Source organism: Chenopodium quinoa, unplaced genomic scaffold, assembly GCF_001683475.1.
Source record: "Chenopodium quinoa cultivar QQ74 unplaced genomic scaffold, ASM168347v1, whole genome shotgun sequence".
In the NCBI taxonomy this organism is placed as follows: Eukaryota; Viridiplantae; Streptophyta; class Magnoliopsida; order Caryophyllales; family Amaranthaceae; genus Chenopodium; species Chenopodium quinoa.
The window spans coordinates 471905-494247 of NW_018745542.1; the positions used below are offsets into that span (position 1 = coordinate 471905).

Consider the following 22343-nt stretch of genomic DNA (forward strand, 5'->3'; position numbering starts at 1 on the left):
TACTAAATGTTCAAAAGTATAGGCGTGATGCACCTATTTCTAGATGCACCTTGGTGCATCTTAAAATTTCCATTAATGGGCCTCTAACTTGCTTAACCCGATACCTTTGTGTGACCTCATAGGATCCATTCTAGTGGGCTTTGGACTATTTGACTAGCCCAAAGATCATTGATCATAGTCTAGCAACAGATAATGACGACCCAAAAGAACGAACTTATTATCTCCATAATAGTGATCCTTGATATATCTAGTAATTGCGCTTATCGAAGACATAATTCCTTCAGTTAGGGCTATTTTATCAATGAAATGAACTCTATTATTATCAATGTTGGATATGGCCCAAATTTTATAAGCATATTATCTTGGTGGAGTATGTGCAAGTAAGATCATCTAGAATAATATCCTACTTGAATGTTCTAGAGCATTATTGACATTGGAAGCTACTGGAATATAATACCTAGTTCGTTAATTTTCTAGAATATTATGGATACAAAAATGATGGAGGAATTTCTTAAATAGTCCGGTCATTTCTTACAAGCTCCATCCATACCTATAAATATAAGTCATGGGCATTCAATCATTGAACACAATACAAGAAGTCATACCATACACAAACCTTCACATATATTAATTATCTTGGCAATTATCAATTCAATTTATAAATATTAATATAAAATATAGTATAATAAATATTTTAATACAGTATAATAAATTTTAATAAGTTAATATTGATTAAATATGAAACATAATATTATATATATTTTAATATAATATAATAAAATTAATAAGTTAATATGATTCAATATGAAATATAAATCCATAAAATACTTACCAACATAAGTACCACGAGTTATAATTCGAAGCTTCCTATTAGGTTGACATTTAATTTCAACACCATAAAACATTCCAACATGTCAAAAACAGGAATTGCGTAAACTTAAAATAATAGAAATTATTAAGGTTTATAATCTAAAAAAATTTAATTGCAAAATACATACAACAATTAAAAATATAAAACCTTTTAACTTACTTGATAGCTGCTAACAGAGGCGAAGCTAGGGGGTACAAGGGGGGACAGTTGTCCCCCCACTTAGGAAAATAAATCTAGTATAAATGTTTTTGTAAGCAATAATTTATCTTAAGAACTAGGATGGAGCAGTGGTGCAAGTTACTCTTATAGAGTCTTGTACATACCCTTGTACACGGGATCAAACCCTGACACTTCTATTTTGCGAATCTTTTTGTAGCATTTTACACCTTTTTTTTTATCCTTTTTATTTATTTATTTATGAGCAAGACAATGCATATATCCTTCCATTATTTCTTAACAATTACATCTTTTTATTGTTTTTATAATTTTGCGTGAACGAACCTATACATTTGATAACCTATACTATATTATGCTTGAGAATTTAAAAATTTCTAAACTCATAGGCGAATATTTTGGAAAAAATAGTTAGTATATGATAGTTTTTTTTTTACTAATTATTTTGGATTTTTTTGTGGTACAACTTTAACTCTTTAATAACTATGTGTGTCATCTATACGTTTGAGTATTTATTTCCCCTAACACATTTTTCAAACTATGTGATGTCTATTTGTCCCCCCGATTTGGAATTCCTGGCTCCGCCACTGATTGCTAATAACATGTATAACAACAAACAGATTAGCAGCAGCAATAAGCTAATTGGGTTTTTCGAGGAATATCATAACATTGTACTCAACAACTTTGCCAAACACGAGATAACCCGTGAAATGCAAAGGAAAATAACATAATCCCACAATTATATAAGCAATTAAAGACCCTTTCCACATAACTATTTTAGAAAGTTTTTCCGGACTAATAGGGATGGTTGCTTGAATTTCTAATACTATGTTATTCCCAGAAAAGGCAAATGCAACAATTCCTATACCACTCAAAAATCCAAATATTTGGTTAGCGTAACTTGTGTCTGGTTGTACTCATTTAATAAGTGAAGCTTTCCAATCAATAGTAGAATAACGGGAAAAAATTTAAACAAAAATGTATTATTTAAAAATCAAATATCATCGAAAACTATTATTTAAAAAAAAATAATGTAAAGAGATAAAATTACCTGAGATGTGGCATGCATGAGACACCACAATGGAGTTAAAATTTGGTAGGTTAGAAAGGAAGAATTCAATGGTCGCATAAATCATGATAAATATGTAAGCTTGATCGGCGATCCATTCGGGTGAACAATATTAAACAGTCGTTTTGTTCGAGTGGTTTAGATAATAACAAATTATGATAAACGAGTCAAATTGGATCAATTTCGACTCATTTGGGTTGGGTCAGGTCAGTCAAATTGGGTTCTCTCTTAGTATTAATTCGAATTTGGGTAAGGAATTGACAGGTGTTATAGTAATTGAAATATAAAAGTTTATAAAGAATAGTAAATTAATGGTTATAATATTAAATAAATATTAAGTTTTTTAGGAAAATTAATATGTAGAAATTTTATACGGGACAAAGTGACTATACCTTCCTTAAAAAAATAATAATAAAAGTGAATGTTGATATCATTATATGATAATACAGAAGAACGAGACAACATAAGGGCCTATTCTCATTGACTGAACTTAGCTGAAATGAACTGAACTGAAGTGAAATGAGCTGAGCTGAACTGAACTGAACTGAACTTATTAATTAGTGATTTTTAACAACGGATTAGTGATATTTGATTATTTATTGATTACTTATTATTATACATATGTGTATATACAAATATACATATTTAAATATTTAAGAAAAATATATTATTATTATTATTTATTGATTATTATTATTATTATTTATTGATTAATATTATTATTATTACTTATTGATTACTATTATTATTTATTGATTACTATTATTATTATTTATTGATTATTATTATTATTATTATTATTATTTATTAATATTATTATTTTTATTATGATTATTATTATTTATTATTATTATTATTATTTATTGATTATTATTATTATTATTATTATTGTTGTTGTTGTTGTTGTTATTATTATTATTATTATTATTATTATTATTATTATTATTATTATTATTATTATTATCGTCGTTGTAATAAGAGCTTAAGAGAATGAAATTTGGCTTTATATCATTATCAATATCATTACACATGAGCTGAACTGAACTAAACTGAATTGAGCTGAACTGAACTGAACTGAGATGAACTGAGCTGAATTGAATTGAACTGAACTGAATTTCAACGTATGAGAACAGACTCTTAGTGGTGTTTCGAGAACCAAAGAGTTTGTTAGCTATTGCAATTGTAAGTAAAGGTAAAACAGATTACTCTGTATTAGCTTTGGAAATCATAGACTAAATTACCTAATTAATTAATTAATTATCAATGTACATTCACTATACAATACAATTAGTTGCAGTAGAAAATCCATTAGACTTCTCACCTGCCTATATATATAGGACTACTCCATACTTCTCTTACATTAACCAAAAAAAAAAGTATAGAGATCAAGAAAGAAAAAATGGTGTGCACTACGAAAGGCCCTGGCCAGCCATGGAAGAAGATATTCAGGGACGTTTTTTTAGAAGAATAATGACTTTAAGTTTTGTGCTTGGGTTAGTTGTAATTGATTCTCGTTTATACCATGCCAGAATCTGTCAGAATCTGTCAACTAACATTACATTAATAGACTTAATTAATACAGAGTAGATACAAAGTATGGAGGAATTTGTAATAATGGCCAAGCGTATTTGTTTTAAGCACTCCGTCCTTAAACTAGCTTTAAATTGCAAAACTAAAAATAAGTATTACACGTAGGCTTTCTTTTCGTTCTTTTACATGAGACTCGTAGGTTTTTTTTTTTTCAAAAGTACCATATGTTTACCCAAAAAAAAGTAGTAATTTATTAAGATTACTTTTCAAAAAAACACTCCTAAAATTAATCTAAGTTGATTCAAAATCTTAGTGAAAGCAAATGGTCTAAATGTCTAATAGATACAAAGAACATTTACAAATTACAAGTATAATTTTTTTGATATAAGTGAAAATAAAAACCTCCCGACCATTTCAACTTCCTAGTGGCTTTGACTTTGAGTACCAAAGCGTCACACACGTATTATGAAGCGTTGCAAATAAATGTAAAAAAGTGTTGCATTGGGAACACACTTTCAACTTTGGTATCCTATCACATTGTGAGTCACAGTACCAATCATCTCTATTCTATATATATCTATGCTCTACATACATTTTTATCGTATAAAATTCATATAAAATACGAGTATAAGTTAGTAAATACATGAGGATGAGTAAGAAAGATAACCAAAGCAGCAGGCAAGATGAGGATAATCATGGTTTAAACTACCTTGAAATATTTGGTATCGCTGTTGTAGCAGTTGTTGGTTTGGGGATTTATAGTCTGTTTTCAGGTCGAAGAAGCGACGACACAAATATGATGAACGCTCCAGGGCAACCCGGTGTTCGTATTTCAAGGAATGCTTTTGAAAGGAATCCTTCTGGTTACTTTCGTGATCTTCGCAAGAATTAGGTGTTGTTATTAATCACTATTATAATCTTTTATTAATGTTTACAACTATTATGGAGTAATATTATTATTGTTGATTAATGTTATAATTATGGCTATTTTATCAATGATTTGAACTCTCTACTATTACCAAGTTTCACTATAACTAAGGAATACTTGATCCTCCGTATTATTGGTATTAAAGTATGTGCAACTCTGTTTTTTTAAGTACTGTTCTCTTGAGTCTTGATGCCTTCAAATGTTTTTCGATCATTCTTTTTGAGTTTAATAACAAAAAGTTCACGTTCAAAACATACATTAATTCAAACAAGCTTCTAAAGTAGGAAATTAGAGAGGATATGAAATTTGGTATAAAATTTCTATTTGGTAGATATAACAAATTAATTTAAGCCGAACAACGATGATATAAAAGCTATTTATTAGGAAGCCCTCTAAAAAACAACAATAGTCAAAACTCACGATTGATATAATATTTCAGAAGTTAATTAACTACAAATTACAAATTGTTTTAAAAAAAATAATATAAATACTACTGCACAATTCATAGTTTAAAGCAGAATGCAACACCTTGTCTGGGAAATTAAGAGAATATAAAGTCTAAACAATAGTTAAATTGAATAACTAACATAGGTAATCCCCTTGAAAAAATGATAGGATTAACCGTCCTTTTACCTCGCTATAATAGATCAGACTACGAGAAAATTGTAAATGTTCCGCATTGAACAACTATATATCTCTTATGGCTCCTATAGGGGCTAAAATCGTCAATGACACGGCAAAAATGATAAAATCCTGCAAAGTATAAAATCATTACAGATTTTGACAGAATAAAAAAATAAAATAAAATTAATAGATGAATATTAAAGTTGTAAATTTAACCAATTAAGAAATCATGATAGGCTGTATTTCTCTAAGGGTCTGTTCTCTTACATTGAAATTCAGTTCAGTTCGGTTCAGCTCAACTCTTAATTTACGTCTAATGATATTGCTAATGATATAAAGCAAATTTCATTCTTTTAAGCTCTTATAACAACAACAACATAATAATAATAATAATAATAATAATAATAATAATAATAATAATAATAATAATGTAATAATCAATAAATAATAATAATAACAATAATAATTGAAATAATAATACTAATAATAATAATCATCAATAAACAATAATGATAATACTAATAATAATCAATAAATAATAATAATAATAATAATAATAATAATATGTACATTTGTATATACACATATGTATAGTAATAAATAATCAATAAATAATCAAAGATTACTAATCCGTAGTTAAAAATCACTAATTAATAAGTTCAGTTTAGTTCAGTCAATCGGAACAGGCCCTAATTTGCGTATTTAAGCCATATGATGCATACAACTTCTTAAATGGACATGGTTCACACTAATTTATTGTGGACCTTTTTTTTATCAAGTTTATTGTGGACCATTAACATTGTCTTCAACACTCTACCAAACACAAGATAACCTAAAAAAAGAAATTGGAAAATAACATAATTCCACAATTATGTAAGCAATTAAAGACGCTTTCCACATTGCTTTTTTAGAAGGTTTTTCCAGATTGGTAGGGATGGTTACTTGAATCCCAATTACTATGTTATGCATAGAAAAAGCAAATACAACAATTCATATTCCAATCAAAAATCTAAATGTTTGACTAGCGCTAGTAGAATATCTACTAGCATAACTAGTGTCCGGTTGTACTCCTTTTATAAGTGATGCTATCCAAGCAATAGCTGAATAATTGGGAAAAAAGTCCAAACAAAAGATATTATTAAAACATTAAATATTATTGAAAATTATTATTTAAAAAAAAATGTAAAGTAAGTAAATTTACACGAGAGACATTAGATGGCCGCATACATCATAATAAAATATGTAAGCTTGATCGGGTGAACAATACTACGGAGTATAAAACTTCATCAGCGAACTACCTCCCGTAACCATATAAACGATATCACAATCTACTTGGATCATAAACTGTTGTGGAACAATTAGCTATAATCCAAGCTTCTCATCAAATGCATATTTTCCTAATTCACGGTAACGATGGAATCGCTTTCCAGACACAGCCTCGTGCAATTCGATCATTTATTATAACGTATATAACGTTATAACCCATGATATTAACAATAATGTAACACCTGAAATAAATTAAAATAATTCAATTATTAGTTGATTATGCTACCAAGGAAACATATACATATAAACCAGATGATCCATAACTTTAGATCAAATCGTCTGGCAAATTGTTGGATTGAATTGAACTAACAAATTAGTACAAAATAAATTGCAAAGTAATAAATTTGCCTCATTATGCACTTACATACTCTCAATTTCTGTTTCGTTAACATAATCCGTTCGGCTGCAAATTTATTAAATTTTTTCCCAAAGTTTTTATCAACTCCGTTAATCACTATTTAATAAGAAATAAAAGGATTATATATATTTACAATTTTACATTCATCAAAACATAAAAATAGTGATTATAAAGGCCGAGCATTATTTTCCCTATAATATACCTTTTCATGCAATTAATTGTACAAAATTATTAACCTAATATAACATCAATACCATCCATATCTCATATTGTTTAATGACATAAATTATACTATAAATGTTAATTCGTTAAATTATTTAATTTAAAATTTGTATAGGAGTAATTGTGTACCATCCGAGTTGAGACATAGCATATGGTAATCCAAGAATACCCGCACCAACCATACCAGTGACATTGTGAATGGCGGCGTACCACCACTTCTCCTCACGGTACGCGGTAACAGAAAGCCACCCGTTAAGGTTGTTCGTTCTCACCCTCACTGTTTTCCTTCTTCACTACCTCACCGTTTTCCTTCATCACTGGATCCATGATCAAATCGAGTTTCGTTTCGACAAATTAAAATTAACAATCTCTCTTTTTGTGCTCTCTAAATTTTAAGGAGACAATATGATTATGATTTTTTTGTGGTTTATTATTATTTTTTTTTGATAAATTTTGTTGGTTTTGTAGATAAATTGTGATGGTGTGAATTAATATTTAAAAAGTGTTTCCAAAAAAGAAATTAGTTAAACCGGAACACTTAGAGTGATTTTAGGATGTTATCATGCAATTTTGTTAAGTTTGACTTATTAAGTTTTTTTTTTTTTTTTTGAAAGAAGTTTGACTTATTAAGTATTACTCCCTCCGTTTCAATATGATAGTCTCATATGGAATCAATCACATAAAATAAGAAAAGGAGAATATTTGGAATCTAGCATTAAAGTAAAAAACAATTCATAAATAGTTTTGTCTTATTTAATTTTTTTGTATTTTTTTAGGAAAGTATTAGCTATAATTGCATAAATCAAGGGAGTAATTTCTTTATTTAGAGTCATGTCATTAATTCATAATGAATTTATCTAGCCAATCAAAATATATTATATATAAAATAGGAAATAAAAACTAAGTAAAAGTGGAATACATTCAATATGGGTAGATCTTTTTTAAACGCCCAAAATAGTATATGGGACTATCAAATTGAAACGGATCGGAGGGAATAATAAGTATATAGTGTAAGTCAAAAGATATGATATCTATGTGACTTTCTACCTATATTTATGGCAGAGCTTTTTTGGTGCAGCAGGCCACACCGTGTGGCCTGCTGCCAAGTCAGTAAAAATAACAGATTCTGACGCACGCATAACGAGGTTACTGTTCACGTGCATAACGGGGTTACTGGTTTTGTCAGGGTTACTTGTATTTTTCAGGGGTTACTTGTATTTTTTTTTTCAAGAGTTACTTGTAATTTTTTTTTTCAGGGGTTACTTGTATTTTTTTTTTTCAGGTGTTACTTGTATTTTTTTTTTCAGAAGTTACTTGTATTTTTTTTTCAGGGGTTACTTATATTTTTTTTTTCAGGAGTTACTTGTATTTTTTTTTCAGGAGTTAATTGTATGGATTAGTTATTCAAGGGTTACTTTTTTTTTTTTTTTTTTCAGGAGTTACTTATATTTTTTTTTTCAAGGGTACTTTTTTTAGGGGTTACTTGTATGGGTTAATTCAAGGGTTACTTGTATGAGTTACTTATTCAAGAGTTACTTATATGAGTTACTTCAAATGTTACTTGTATGAATTATTTATTCAATGGTTACTTATTACTTATTCAAGGGTTGGTTGTAGGTTGGTTTCAAAAAAAAAAAAAAAAAGGTTGTTTGTAGGCTCATACCAAACCAGTAACGCCCTACAAGTAACCCCCGACCAAAACCAGTAACACCCTACAAGTAACACCCGACCAAAATCAGTAACACCCTACAAGTAACCCCTGACCAAACCAGTAACACCCTACAAGTAACCCCTGACCAAAACCAGTAACACCCTACAAGTAACCCCCGACCAAAATCAGTAACACCCTACAAGTAACCCCTGACCAAACCAGTAACACCCTACAAGTAACCCCTGACCAAAACCAGTAACACCCTACAAGTAACCCCCGACCAAAATCAGTAACACCCTACAAGTAACCCCTGACCAAACCAGTAACACCCTACAAGTAATCTAACCCCTGACCATAACCAGTAACACCCTACGAGTAACCCCTAACCAAAATCAGTAACACCCTACAAGTAACCCCTGACCAAACCCGTAACACCCTACAAGTAACCTAACCCCTGACCAAAACCAGTAACACCCTACAAGTAACCCCTGACCAAAACCAGTAACACCTCACAAGTAACCCCTGACCAAACCAGTAACACCCTACATGTAACCCCTGACCAAACCAGTAACACCCTACAAGTAACCCCTGAGCAAACTAGTAACACCCTACAATTTTTGACGTAGAATGTTCGATTTGAGATTCTATGAAGAAAAGGAGCTCAAATTTCATTGGTTCTCATCGATTTCACTACTTCAAATGTTGTTCATGATCTTAAGGATAATTAATCACAATTTTTCACAACAATTTGACACCCAATTTCTACAATTTCGGGCTTTAATTGTAGCAATTTGGCAAAGAGGAGAGAGAAAATGGGTAGAGAAGAGATATGGTTGTTGGTGATGTGTGGTTTGGCTTAAAGAAGAAGCTAAGAAAAGAGGAGAGAGAAAATGGGTGGAGTAGAGATATGGTTGTTGGTGATGTATGATTTGGCTTGGAGAAGAAGCTAAGAAAAAATGAGAGAGAAGAGTTGTGGTATTTTAAAAATTATAAAAGATAAAAATTGTGGTTGGCCACACCATGTGGCCAGCCACATACAAAAATTTGTGTATTTATGGTTAGTTCATTGGTTATTTAAACCACATTCTTTAGCCTTGTCTATGTATGTTTCATCTATGTGGGATTAAATTTAAGTGGTAGTCAATTAAATAAGAGAGTATTAATTTCTTTTATAATTAAATAATTCAAATGTCACGTAAGCAAAATTGGCAAATGAGATTTTAAAGTTTAAATTAATTAAATACAAAATATTATTTTTTGAGATTAGGAATTTTATCTAATATTTTAAAACTAATGTAATAACAATTTTAATCATATAAATATGAAAAATATTTTTTGAAGAAAATACTATCAAACCGTGCATCTCACGGGCTTCATCTCGTTTATAATAATGTTTGAATATAAACTCTCAAATTCTATTCGTTAATTTTGCTTATATGGCAATTGAATTTTTTTAATTCTAAAATAAATTGTAAATGTATTTTTTCATTGGTCGAAATAATGGCTTTGTTTAAGCACCAAAAAAAATGGCTTTGTTTATGTAGCGCTCCAAATGTACAAATTCTTCTATGGACCCTGGTCCACCTATTTTAGATGGACCACTACTAAACACATGCTTCTCTGAATTAAACGTAGCTTCATCATTTTCTTCTCCATTTTCTTCTTCTTTTTTTTTTTTTTGTTATTTTTTGTTTCCTTCTTCACATGAGCTCTCTTTCCCTTCTTAATCTGATTGTCTTTTTTTTTTCTTTCTCGATTATAATTCTTTTGTTTTTCAAATTCTTATTTCCTCTCTCCTCTGTTCTTTGGTTTTTTTTCCATTATATTTTCCATTGATTTGCTGCATTAAACATGACGGAAACCGTCAAAATTTCGGAAGTGATCAATCCAAGTTAGTTATTCTGAATTCATTGTGACAAATATTGATTTATTTTTTTGTTTTTGAGATGAATTTATGGATTTAATACTTGTTTTTATTATTAATTGAATTTCTTGAAGCTAATCTAATCGATCTCAATCCATTATGATAGATTTCAATCAATTATGATCGATTAATTGATATTTTTTATTGTTTTCACTAATTTGATTGATTAATGTTATCAATCTTATTAATTTATATGAAATTTATTAATTGATTGTTTCAAAATTAGTTATATGTACCACGCCTATACTTTTGAACATTTACTAAAAAATTGTGAACGATTGCAAATTTTGAACATTTAGTAAAAAAAATCCGAACAAAACATCGAAAATTTTGAACATTTAGTAAAAATATTTGAACAATCGCATTTTACCATGCCCATACTTTTGTACATTTAGTAAAAAAAATCTGAACGATTGCAAATTTTGAACATTTAGTAAAAAAATTTGAACCGAACATCAATTTTTTTGAACATTTAGTAAAAAAATTTGAACAATCTCAATGTATCATGCCTATAGTTTTGAACATTTTGTAAAAAAAAATTGAACAATTGCATATTTTGAACATTTAGTAAAAAAATCCGAACATCGTAAAATTTGAATATTTAGTAAAAATATTTGAACAATCGCAATGTACCACGCCTTTACTTTTGAACATTTAGTAAAAAAATCTGAACAATTTCAAAATTTGAACTTTTTATTAAAAAAATCTGAACATCGCAAATTTTGAACATTTGGTAAAAATATCCGAACAATTGCACTGTACCACTACATGCCTTGAAATCGATTGGATTAGCTTCAACCATTCATCTTCATCACTACTTGTAGAATAATTTGTCAAGTTTCTAAAAAAATGTGAAAAATGTTATGAAATTATTCACAGATTACAAAAATTTAAATAATTTTAACAAATTACAACAATTTCGAAGGAAATCAATTAACGAATTTAAAGAAATCTAAAGAAGTTTTAAGTTGTTCAGATATTTAATTACCTTTCAGGACCTTTTTCTTGTTTATCTTCCATGGATATTCATAGAGGAGAGAGATAACTAGTTGAGCAATTGAAAAATGAAATGAAAGTAAGAAATGAAAGATGTTGCAGAGGAGAGAAATATGTTGTTGCAGCGAAATAACATAAAGAAAGAAACTGAATAAATTTTGAGTATGTTTGGGCCGCAAGATATGAGGTTTGTAGCGTATATGGGCTCGGTGGTCCATCTAGTTCTAGATGGACCAGGGTCTACAATAGACTTATTGGTCCATGAAAACAAAAGAGATTCAACTAAAATAAACGGAGAAAGTAGTTAGGGGCGTTTGTTTGGGGGTAATAATCAAAGGGATGGGAATGGGAATGAGAGGGTTTCATTCCCTTTGTTATTGTTTGTTTGCCACATTTTCCTATTCCCTTTACCCCTTTTTATTTTTGGGTTCACCCACTTTCCCTCTACACTCATTCCCCTCCCCCCCCCCCTCCCCTTTTGCATTCCCATTCCCCTCATCACCACTACAGCACCAACCTCACACCGAACAAGGACAAAGGCAAAGCTCCAATCGACGGCTTCGGTGGTTTGTTTGGGCCCAGATCAGCCCAATCGGAGATGGGCCATAATCGGGTTGGGCCCAATTGAAGGAACTTGAGGATAATCCATTGTTATCGGGGAAATTAAATTGGGATTGAGAAGGGGTGGATTGAAGAAGAAATCGCCCCAAACGTCGGCGATTTTGGAGATGGAAGTGACGCCATTGATTTGAGGTTGAGGTCAGCCGCTGTTTCTAAGGTTTCGAGGGTGGGGGTAACGGCGGCCGACGGTTTTGAGGGGAGAGGGAGGGTTTTTTAGGGTTTTTGCGTGATGGGAGGAGGTGGTTTTTTCGAGAACGGGAGGGCAGCAAAGGCAAGGGAAGGGCGGCGACGGCGGGAGGGGCGGTGGCTAGGCTGTGGGTAACTACAATGGTTGAAATTGGAGGTGTTGTGGTGGTGTGATTCTTGGGTGTTTTTTGAAAGCAAACAACATGTTAAAAAGAATGGGTTTCATTCCATTCTCTTTGATTCTCTTTCTTCATTTCATTCTGATTCCCTTGTCCGAACCAAACGGCCCCTTCTAGTTTTAATTTGTTTAGAAAATGGCCCAAAATAGTATAGATTTGGACACACAATTTTTTCAGACCAAACTTTGGGCCAGCCCAGCCCAAAGATATGGCCCAAGTTGAGTGAACTTTTTTGCCTAGCCCACCCCAATTCCTCCCATTATCACCTCTCCAAATCTCTTATGTAATTCACATCATTATAGTTTTATGTCTTTTTAAATTCAATGAATACATAGTTATACTTATTTAGTTTTGGCAAAATTACAATCATTGACTCGTATGTTGTAAATATTGACAAAAACTTAAATTACTTTGCTGCATTGACAGATTTGACACTAAATTGTACTCCAATTTTAATAATTTTTACTGGGGAGTATTACGGAACAAAATATACTCCTAGTATAATTGTACGAGATTTATTTTGGATTAAGTGTATATACTGGAAGTAGTGTTTCATAATTTTTTTTTATTTTTTTTTATTTTTATTTTTAAATTGATGAAAGATATTTGCAAAGCAATACATCTTAACTGGCAACTTGGCGTGACACATAATTATTGTAGGATACTACAAAAGTACCAATGCCTAAATGACTTCACATAATGGAGTTAATGACAATTGGGGTTGTTAATTGTTATTGATACATCAATGATTCAATGGGGTTGCTAATTATGCTTAATGTTTCAATGGAGTTGTTCATAATTCCGCAAGCTCATATGAGTCATATACAATTAACCAATACTCTACTATCCTAAAGTAATCACCGGTATTATCCTCTAATACACATGTCACTCTCTCAACAAAAAATTTCCTGCCCAAAGTTTGTTATTTATCTATTTATTTATTTTACATTTTTTTTGTTATCGTCTAAATAAGTTTGTTACAATATGAGTGGATATTGCTTTATATTGGTAATTATCTCTTGAATAATTAAGAAAATAAAACACTTTTGATATTAAAAAAAAGCCTTGTTACTACTCTCTCCGTCCCTTATAAGCTAAAATGAATATTTTATATAGTTACTATCACCATATATACATCATCCATGTCGATATATATGATTACCTTTTTTTTGGTGTTTAGAGAGCCACAAGGGCGGGGGTGAGAATCGATCCCAAGATCTCCTGGAATCGGGAGGAAAGCTCTAACCACTTGAGCTATCCCTCACTCTCATATATATGATTACCTAAGGCAACGTATGTAGTAAATTTTAAAATCAGGCAATTTTTTTTTTCAAGTTAGTTTGTTGTTTGTATGACATAAACATTAAACCTTATGAGGTAACTTAATGCGCAATAATGGGAGAGTTTGTTCAGAATTACTTCGTATTATAAAAGTACATACAAAATGATATGTTTTTCTCCATATAGAACTCCTTTCTTCTTCCTTTTGCTTTATCCCTTTCTTTTCTATCAATCCTGCTACTCGTACATTATTAAAGCATTTCATTCAGATACCATCCCTCGATACTTTACCAGCTAAGTTAGCTAACATCCGCGTTCTAATTTCTTTCATGAATACGAACCATTATAGTTTATCATACTAGCAACTAACTGCACCATTCATACGGAGTATATGTGGCTAGTATTATACCCCACATAAATGTTTTTATTTATTTATTTATTTTTATATACATACATAGGAAAGATTTTTAATGAATTTTGTCAAATTAATTTTTTTTTCCTCCGCAAATAATTAATAAATTGTTAGCTAATTCTTCCAAGATTTTAGGAGGTGATATATATAGTGATTATCCGCTAATTAATTCTACAATTAGCATGCTGATCTTGTAATTAATAATCCTAGCACATAGGATATTATCACTTCATCATATCATGCGTGTAAAATATTAGAAATTTAGATTTAGATTTTTTTTTATTTTTTTATTTTTTTTTATAGGTCTATATATTATAATATAGATTATTTTCATTTTCATTTTTATGCATATCACATAGCAAAAAATGGGAAAGTGTTTCAAAGATAGTTTGTTACTCTTGATTGTTATGGTTTTGGGATGTTGTAAGGTAAGCTTTTCTCAGAAAGATGCAACAGATTTGTATGTATCAGCCGTAGGCGATCCAGGGATGCGACGAGATGGGTTAAGGGTGGCAATTGAATCATGGAACCAATGCAATGAAGTTGGTGAAGAAACTCCAAACTTTGGGAGTCCAAGAGCTGCTGATTGTTTTGATCTTATTGGTAAAGTCTAATATCTTTGCTTCTAGTCTTTCATTTCTATTTCTTTTGTTTCAAAATTACAACTACTTTTTTTTTAAGCATGACCATCTGTGAAATTGTTACGCAATTACATAAGCAAATAAGTACACTTACAAAGTCACAAGCGTGTTATTAGATTTATGTCACGCGTGTTGGATTTTTGTAAAAAAAAAAATTTCTTTTGAGTTTAAAATGTTCATAAGTTTAATTTAATTGACCTTAAATATGCTAACAACTCTTATAAACACTCCAACAACCTAACATGTTAACTATTATTAAAACAGAAATCTGTTGACATCATCATTTCTCTCTCTCAAATGTATATATGTCACTTTCTCATGAAAAAATTTCCGCCAGAAGCACTTACGATGTCATATATATTTTGTTTTGTTTTGTTTTGTTATTTTTTTTTAGGAATTGGTTTTTTTAATTTTAATTTTTAATCATTTTCATTTCAATCTATTGACTTTATCAATAGATAAATAAATAAATTTTATTTTTGGTTGGAATAAATAGATTGAAATCTAGAAATTGGCTTTCATTTTTATATTTTGTTACTCATGTAATTTATGATGATGATAGCTGCATATCTTTTATGATTTAACGGATAAGTATATAAGAAAAAATAAATAATAAGCTATTTCATTTCAATAATTTTTAAATCTTTGCATCGCACTAGTCTAATCTAGTATCAACATAAATCACCAAAGTAATAGGTACAATTAATTAGCATTTTGTTTCAAAAAAAAAAAATTAGCATTTGAGCAAGAAATCTTTTCATGAAATAGCGTCACGTGTACAACTTTGAAAAAAGATATATTAGCGGTTGCTACATGTGAAGTCGTAATTGATGATGTTCATTGGTATATAAATTTATAGAACATGTGAGAAATATGAATTTTTAATCTGAGTTAAGAATATTGTGTTCTGTTTTACACCTTTATCAGCAACTGTGTAAGTAGATATATGGTTCTGAAATTTTCTGTAAATTAATGCTGTCATTTTATTCTACAGAAGATGCAGGAAAGAAAGATTGTTACTCAATACAACACAAAGTCACTGAGCAGGACAACCTATTAGGAGTAGGGAATCCGATCCCAGGAGGGAACTCGAAATTCTTCAACAATGTAGACCTGTATGCAGCAGAAAAAGAAGTGTATTTAGGCTCAAGATGTAAAGTAGAAGACAAGCCAAACCCATGGCACTTCTGGATGATCATGTTGAAAAATGGGAACATGGATACTTACGCCGCCTTATGCCCTAAGGATGGCAAAAAAGTTGGCCCTTATGGACCTGATGGTCGCTTTGATTGTTTTGGAAAGGGGTGTATGAACCACCCTACAATGTATCATAACTACACAAAATTAGTAGGAACTACCCTAATAGGGCGATTTTTTGGAACGTGGGATGTGGATATTGCTACGAGCAAGAGAGGAAGTATTGATCAAGCAAAGAATATTTCTTTCTATTCTGTTACCTGGGAAAAAGAAATTGGGAAAGACAGTTGGGTTTTTCGACATGTTCTTAAGACCTCGACGAGGTTTCCTTGGTTGATGCTTTACTTGAGATCAGATGCTATCCAAGGGTTTTCAGGTGGTTACCATTATAATTCTAGAGGAATGATAAAAACTGTAAGTTGTCTAACACCTTTTCTTACTCTTCCTTGCTGTACTTTTACCACATTTGATGACTGATAGGACTTGCAGTTACAGGATTAGCTACAACAGAGTACATAATTTCATTGTTACCTGCAATTGTAAATTTTCAGTAATTATTTATGTGTTCTGAGATAAAATCGATGTCAATGCAAATCACAGAAAATGATTAAATCTAGAATTGTGCAGAAATATCTAGAATCTCCAAACTTCACAGTAAGATTCACGTTGAATGTAACTAGAGGAAGGGGTTCAAAAACCCAATTCTATCTAATGGATATGGGAAGCTGTTGGAAGAACAATGGGAAGCCGTGTGATGGAGATGTTACATCAGATGTCACGCGATACAGTGAGATGATCATCACCCCTGAGACAGAGCCGTGGTGCAAGCCTGATAGGCTGGAGCTTTGCCCACCCTATCACACCTTCCTTAATGGTACTCGTGTCCATCGTAATGACACTAAAAACTTCCCTTACGACGCTTACCACATGCACTGTTCTCCAGGGAATGCTAAACATTTAGAAGAGCCTAGTAACAAGTGTGATCCTTTCAGTAACCCGCAACCTCAAGAAATTTTGCAGATTTTGCCTCACCCTGTGTGGGGTGAATACGGTTATCCTACACAGAAAGGGGAAGGTTGGATTGGTGACCCTAAGACTTGGTGGCTTGACGTGGGAAAAATGTCGCAAAATTTATACTTTTACCAGGTATATGTTGTTCATTTTCCTTCCAAAAATAAACTTTACAGTATACACCCAGACGACACGTGCTGTCATGTACGCTGCAGGTGTACCTTTAGGCGCGACTTAAAAGGGTGTTTTCATGAAAACTTATTATGTTGAGATTATGTGCAGGATCCAGGAACACGACCAATCAAGCGGCGATGGACTTCCATAGACTTGGGAGTGGAAGTATACAGAGACCCTGATCAAGTTATAGAATGGACTGTGAGTGACTTTAACATCCTAGTACCACAGGGGTCAGTTCTTCAAACCTAAATGACTAAGAAGTCTAAGGTTTAGCTAAGACGAGGGATTGAGATTACAGATACATCTATCGGGCACATTGGCTTCAAAGGGGTTCTTCTACTGACATTCTGGAAGTAAGGAGACGTTGGGATATCTGAAGGCGATAATTGAAAACTCTGATAACTGTTATGTATTTGTATTTTTCTCGTCACAAACAGATAGATTCATAGATCCGTGATTTTGGTAAATTTATCATTCCAACTTGCAAGAGGTGCTGCATGACGGAATACACACAACAGAAAGTAGTTTTTAACAATAATTGTCGTTCCGGAATTCCTGGGGATGTGACTTTGAGAGCAATGCAATAATACTTCAATTTATTTCGCTTTACAACAGATAATATTCAACCAAAAGACCTGAAGAATAGGCCTTCCTTTTATAACTATCCCTTTCGAAAATGTCATTTCAGACTTGAGGTACATATACCAAATGACCCAACAAATAAGTCATTAATGGAATCACAAATAGCTGAATCAAATATATATAATCGTCAACATCAAAAAAAATTGATGGATGCAATAAGAGATACGTTAGTAGAAGTAAATCACAAGTTAATCAAACTTGTTACAGATGTAACAGGAAAAAGAAATATCTTTTGTAAGATTGTAAGACGGTGACATTAGAACACATTTGCACATATAATAGGAAGTTTCAACTACGTATACGGATGATAAATGTTATGTTATGAGATCACACACTAAGTAGGTATAGTATTGCTAAATTTCATTACTATTGCCTCATATTTGAATGAAAGAATGTTTCGAGTTACCAACCAAAATTTGAGAATACAAAGATACATTTACAAACTTAAGACAAGGGGTGCAGTGAGCATTTACCCTTGCACAACAGGTACTGATATTGACATGGGTACAGACACATCACCAACGAAGCTTGTATCTCTATTCGTGGTCGAGTTCCCAGCTATCAGATATCCAACTCCAAACCCACCAGAATGCAAAGCAGCATTCTCTCTCCTCTGGAAAACCCTGGCAAGGGAGGCTGCCTTCCTCCTAGCCCGTTTTGTTCCGGTAAACAATAAAGTTTGAAGCAAACCTGCCAACGTTGGTGCCTTGAGCACCTTTTCGGTGGCAACAGCGCCACCACTCCGACAAAGCTCCAGCAATGCAGCAACTGCATTCTCCTTTCCCCGGGGGGTTCCACACCTCATCAACCCAAGCAAACCAGCCACCGCCTTTTCCTCTCTGCCGACAGCCTCAGCCCCAGCAGGATGCCTCACTATCAAGGCCAATGCCCCTGCTGCCTCCTCTGATACCCCCTCAACCCCTATAGCTCCCACAACTGCTGAGACTGCCCCTGCTTCTATCATCCTCACGCAATTATCAGTATCCGTGGAAAGATTAAACAGAGCAGTCACAGCATCTTTCTTGCCTCGGGGAGTCCCGTCCCTTAATAGATTAGCAAGAGCTTCAACAGCCCCATTTTCATCAGCAATCCTCTTCTTATAGCTATGAACTGCTGATAGGCTAAACAAGGTAGCAGCAGCATTTTCCCTCGCCTCCGTAGTCTGACCAAACCTTAAAACATCAACAATGGAATTCAAACACCCTTCTTCGTCCATGATCCTGTTCTTATTCTTGTCATGGATTGATAGATTAAGCATTGCGGTGACAGAATTCTCTTGAGCAATTGCATTAGCAGATAGTAATAGCCGTTTGAGATGAGGAACAGCACCAGCTTCTGCAATAAAAGCACGGTTCTCCTTTCCTGTTTTTGATAACAACCGGATCTCACGGGCAGCAATGGCTTGTGCATCCTCTGACCCAGAAGCAAGTTGTTGGATAAGGAGATACGCTGTAGCCTGGTTTGCTGTAACTGCAGCCTTTGATGATGAAGCTGCAGCAAGCTCTGAAGAGAACTCTGCACCTTCTGGTTGCTCATAAGGAATTCCATGAGCAACAGACCATTGGGTAATCAGATTCCTAAGAGCTCTATTGGGAATCAGCCGCGTATTGGCAAGCATTTGACCTGTCTTCGGACAAGTGTAATGTCCTTCATCCAACCATCTTGATATTGAAGACCTATCATAGGTCTGCCCGGTGGACACAATCATCGGATCTTGCATCAAATCCAACGATATGGGGCAACAAAAATCCTTTGGAATTGTAAGGAAAGTATCAGCAATTTCCTGAGTCATCATTCCCTTCCTCAAGTTTTTTTGTCTCTCAGCTCCCACCTCCATCTCTACCTCAAACCCAAATAACAAGAACCTACAATAACGAGTGAGGGCTACAAACCCATTGAGCACTGCAGCCGTGGGTTCTACATCTCCCTCGTGGTTAACAATCTGCTCCTCTAAGAACTCAATTTCAGCCCTGCAACTCTTGGCATCGTGAATCCCCAACTTGTCCACAAAGAAAAACCAAAGCTCATTCGAATCAGGAATCTGCCCCTTCTCAATTTCGTACAAGAAAGAATATAGCCGATGCCTCAACATCTCATCGTCCTTATCCATAAAGCACTTAGCTCTCCTCAACTGCCTCTGCAACAACTCAATCTGCTCCCTAACATCCTCACTCAAACTAAGCTCTTTAATCGGGAGAACATCCAAAAGGGTCGACATCTCTTGATTAAGATCATGGAAATGCCCCGAAATCGATTGGTTTTGCAGGAGCATCCACAATTTACTAGACTGTGAGCAATAATCCAACAATATTTTACACCTATAGAACAGCAAGTAAAGCTCTTTAAAGCACATAATCGCGGTGTACGAAAACCTCGAAAATGATCGGAAATCCTTCAAAAAATCCAATACAACAACAAACACCTCTATCTTCCTAACCAAAGAATTGAAATTCTGCCTCTGAAATGGCAATTTTTTCCCAGAATGCAAATCAACCAATTCATTAGCAACAGATAACACCGTTTTTATAATTCCACCATCCGTCAAGTCCACCGGAGCAAGAAACGCCTCCAATGGAGGCGACCTTCGTCGTCGCAGCGACGAAAATGCAGCTGAAGTTGCCATTTTCAACCCAAATTTAGGGTTTCAAAGACTACCCAACTCCCCAAAATCCAAATACTACAGCTCTAAAATATACCCAAATCAAAAACTTCTCAAATTTGCCTTAATCTCACCAAAAATGAGCAAAACCCTAAAAACCCAGAAGATAAAAAAAATCCAAAAAAATAACAGAAACTTTATCAATCAACTAAATAAAATATACCCAAATCAAAAGAACTACCAAATTTCCCCAAATCTCACCCAAATGAGCAAACCCCCAAAAACCCAGATCAAAAAATTCCCAAAAAATTACAACAAGTTTATCAATCAATCAATCTAAAAATTCTGTTAAAATACAGAACAAAAGAAACATACCCTGTCCAAATAAATTTTGTTTGATGATGTTTGTTGGGTAGTTATGATGTATGAAGCTTCAACAGTTGGAATAAAAAACGAAACATCTTCCTTTTAATACAAGAGATTTACAGGTGGGAAAATTAGAAAATTCAAGTAGCTAATTACGCGTCAAAGCAAAGAAAATTATAGGAAGTTTAATATTTCTTCCAAACTTTTTTTTTTGTGTGGTTTAAGATTTTAGTGGGGGGAAAGAAGAAGAGTTTCTTCAACGCTTCCTTTATTTTTCCTACTTTTCTTATCTTTCTTTGTGTGTGAGTAAGAATTTTGGTGCAGGCTTTTTGAGTGCGACTTTTTTTGGGTTTTTCTAATTTTTTTCTTTAAACTAAAACAAGGGTTGACAAAAACTCTAAAAGAAGGAGAGAGAAAATGCTTCGTACGGAGTATATTATACTTTTACTGTTTTTTTTGCCATAATTAAATTTTATGCAACTCAACACATGACTAGTACTCATTTGAGTCGTTTGATTGCATTAGAGTAATATCTTTAATAATTCATCCGTTACATATTATTCGCAACAAAAGAATATTTTATATCTCACAAATAATATTTTTTTTGCGAGTGATTCGTAACGGAGAAAGTATCTTTGATTGTCAATATACTCCATCGGTATTTGGTAGTATGGGGTTATAACGGAGGTGAGGAAAAAAATTAAGATATCCTGAATGGAAACCAAAATTTCAAGGCTTGTATTACATTGTTTTTTGTTTTCAATGTTCTTTTTTTTTCAAATAAAAAGCCTTAAAAATTTTCACTTTTCTATTATCAGTTTTTAAAATTATCATGAGTGTAATAAATTTGACTAATTTTTTACCGTCATGTTTCGATTTTGGCTTCGAATAGTGAAATAGAGAGCCTATTGCAACATGTTTCGGTTCAGATTCTCAAATTTTTAGAACTGGAACCTGTATGATACCTTGTAATCCGATAAAAATATCACTTTAACTCAAATTATATATCAATTCAAGCTAGTATTTATTAAACTAATACAGAGTAGTTATAAATTATATGTACTCATATTAAATTTGCTGAAAATTTTTTGGTTTGTTATAATTTCAAGTTGTAAGAGTAACAAATTTAAGACCATCCAACTTTTTTAAAGATAAATATGCAAAAATAATGAAATATAATAAAAGACAAAGCACCCTGAATTGGAACTGAAACTTGCATGTTTCGATTTCAATTCTCATTTTGAGAAACCTATTGGAAAAGGCTTAGGTTTCGATATCAAGAATTTTAACAGGATACCTTATTATGCTCACCTACCCATAATATATACTCTATTCGTTTCAAAACTTTCAACGAACAT

At 32.5% G+C, this 22343-nt stretch overlaps 2 protein-coding genes and 1 pseudogene across 2 annotated transcripts; 1 reads left to right on the forward strand and 2 right to left on the reverse strand.

Moving 5' to 3' along the window:
* Positions 1–524: 524 nt before the first annotated feature.
* Positions 525–11697, reverse strand: LOC110716115 (annotated as a pseudogene).
* Positions 11698–12992: 1295 nt separating this feature from the next.
* LOC110716151 lies at positions 12993–17992 on the forward strand. Its single transcript, XM_021894781.1, has 4 exons — positions 12993–14955; positions 15988–16604; positions 16818–17336; positions 17484–17992. The coding sequence occupies exons 1-4, from the start codon at positions 14718–14720 to the stop codon at positions 17625–17627; spliced, it is 1518 nt and encodes a 505-aa protein (XP_021750473.1). The 5' UTR covers positions 12993–14717; the 3' UTR covers positions 17628–17992.
* A 238-nt stretch (positions 17993–18230) lies between these two features.
* LOC110716108 (U-box domain-containing protein 17-like) lies at positions 18231–21488 on the reverse strand. Its single transcript, XM_021894743.1, has one exon. It carries the CDS (start codon positions 20641–20643, stop codon positions 18490–18492), a length of 2154 nt encoding a protein of 717 aa, XP_021750435.1. The 5' UTR covers positions 20644–21488; the 3' UTR covers positions 18231–18489.
* Between the last annotated feature and the right edge of the window lie 855 nt (positions 21489–22343).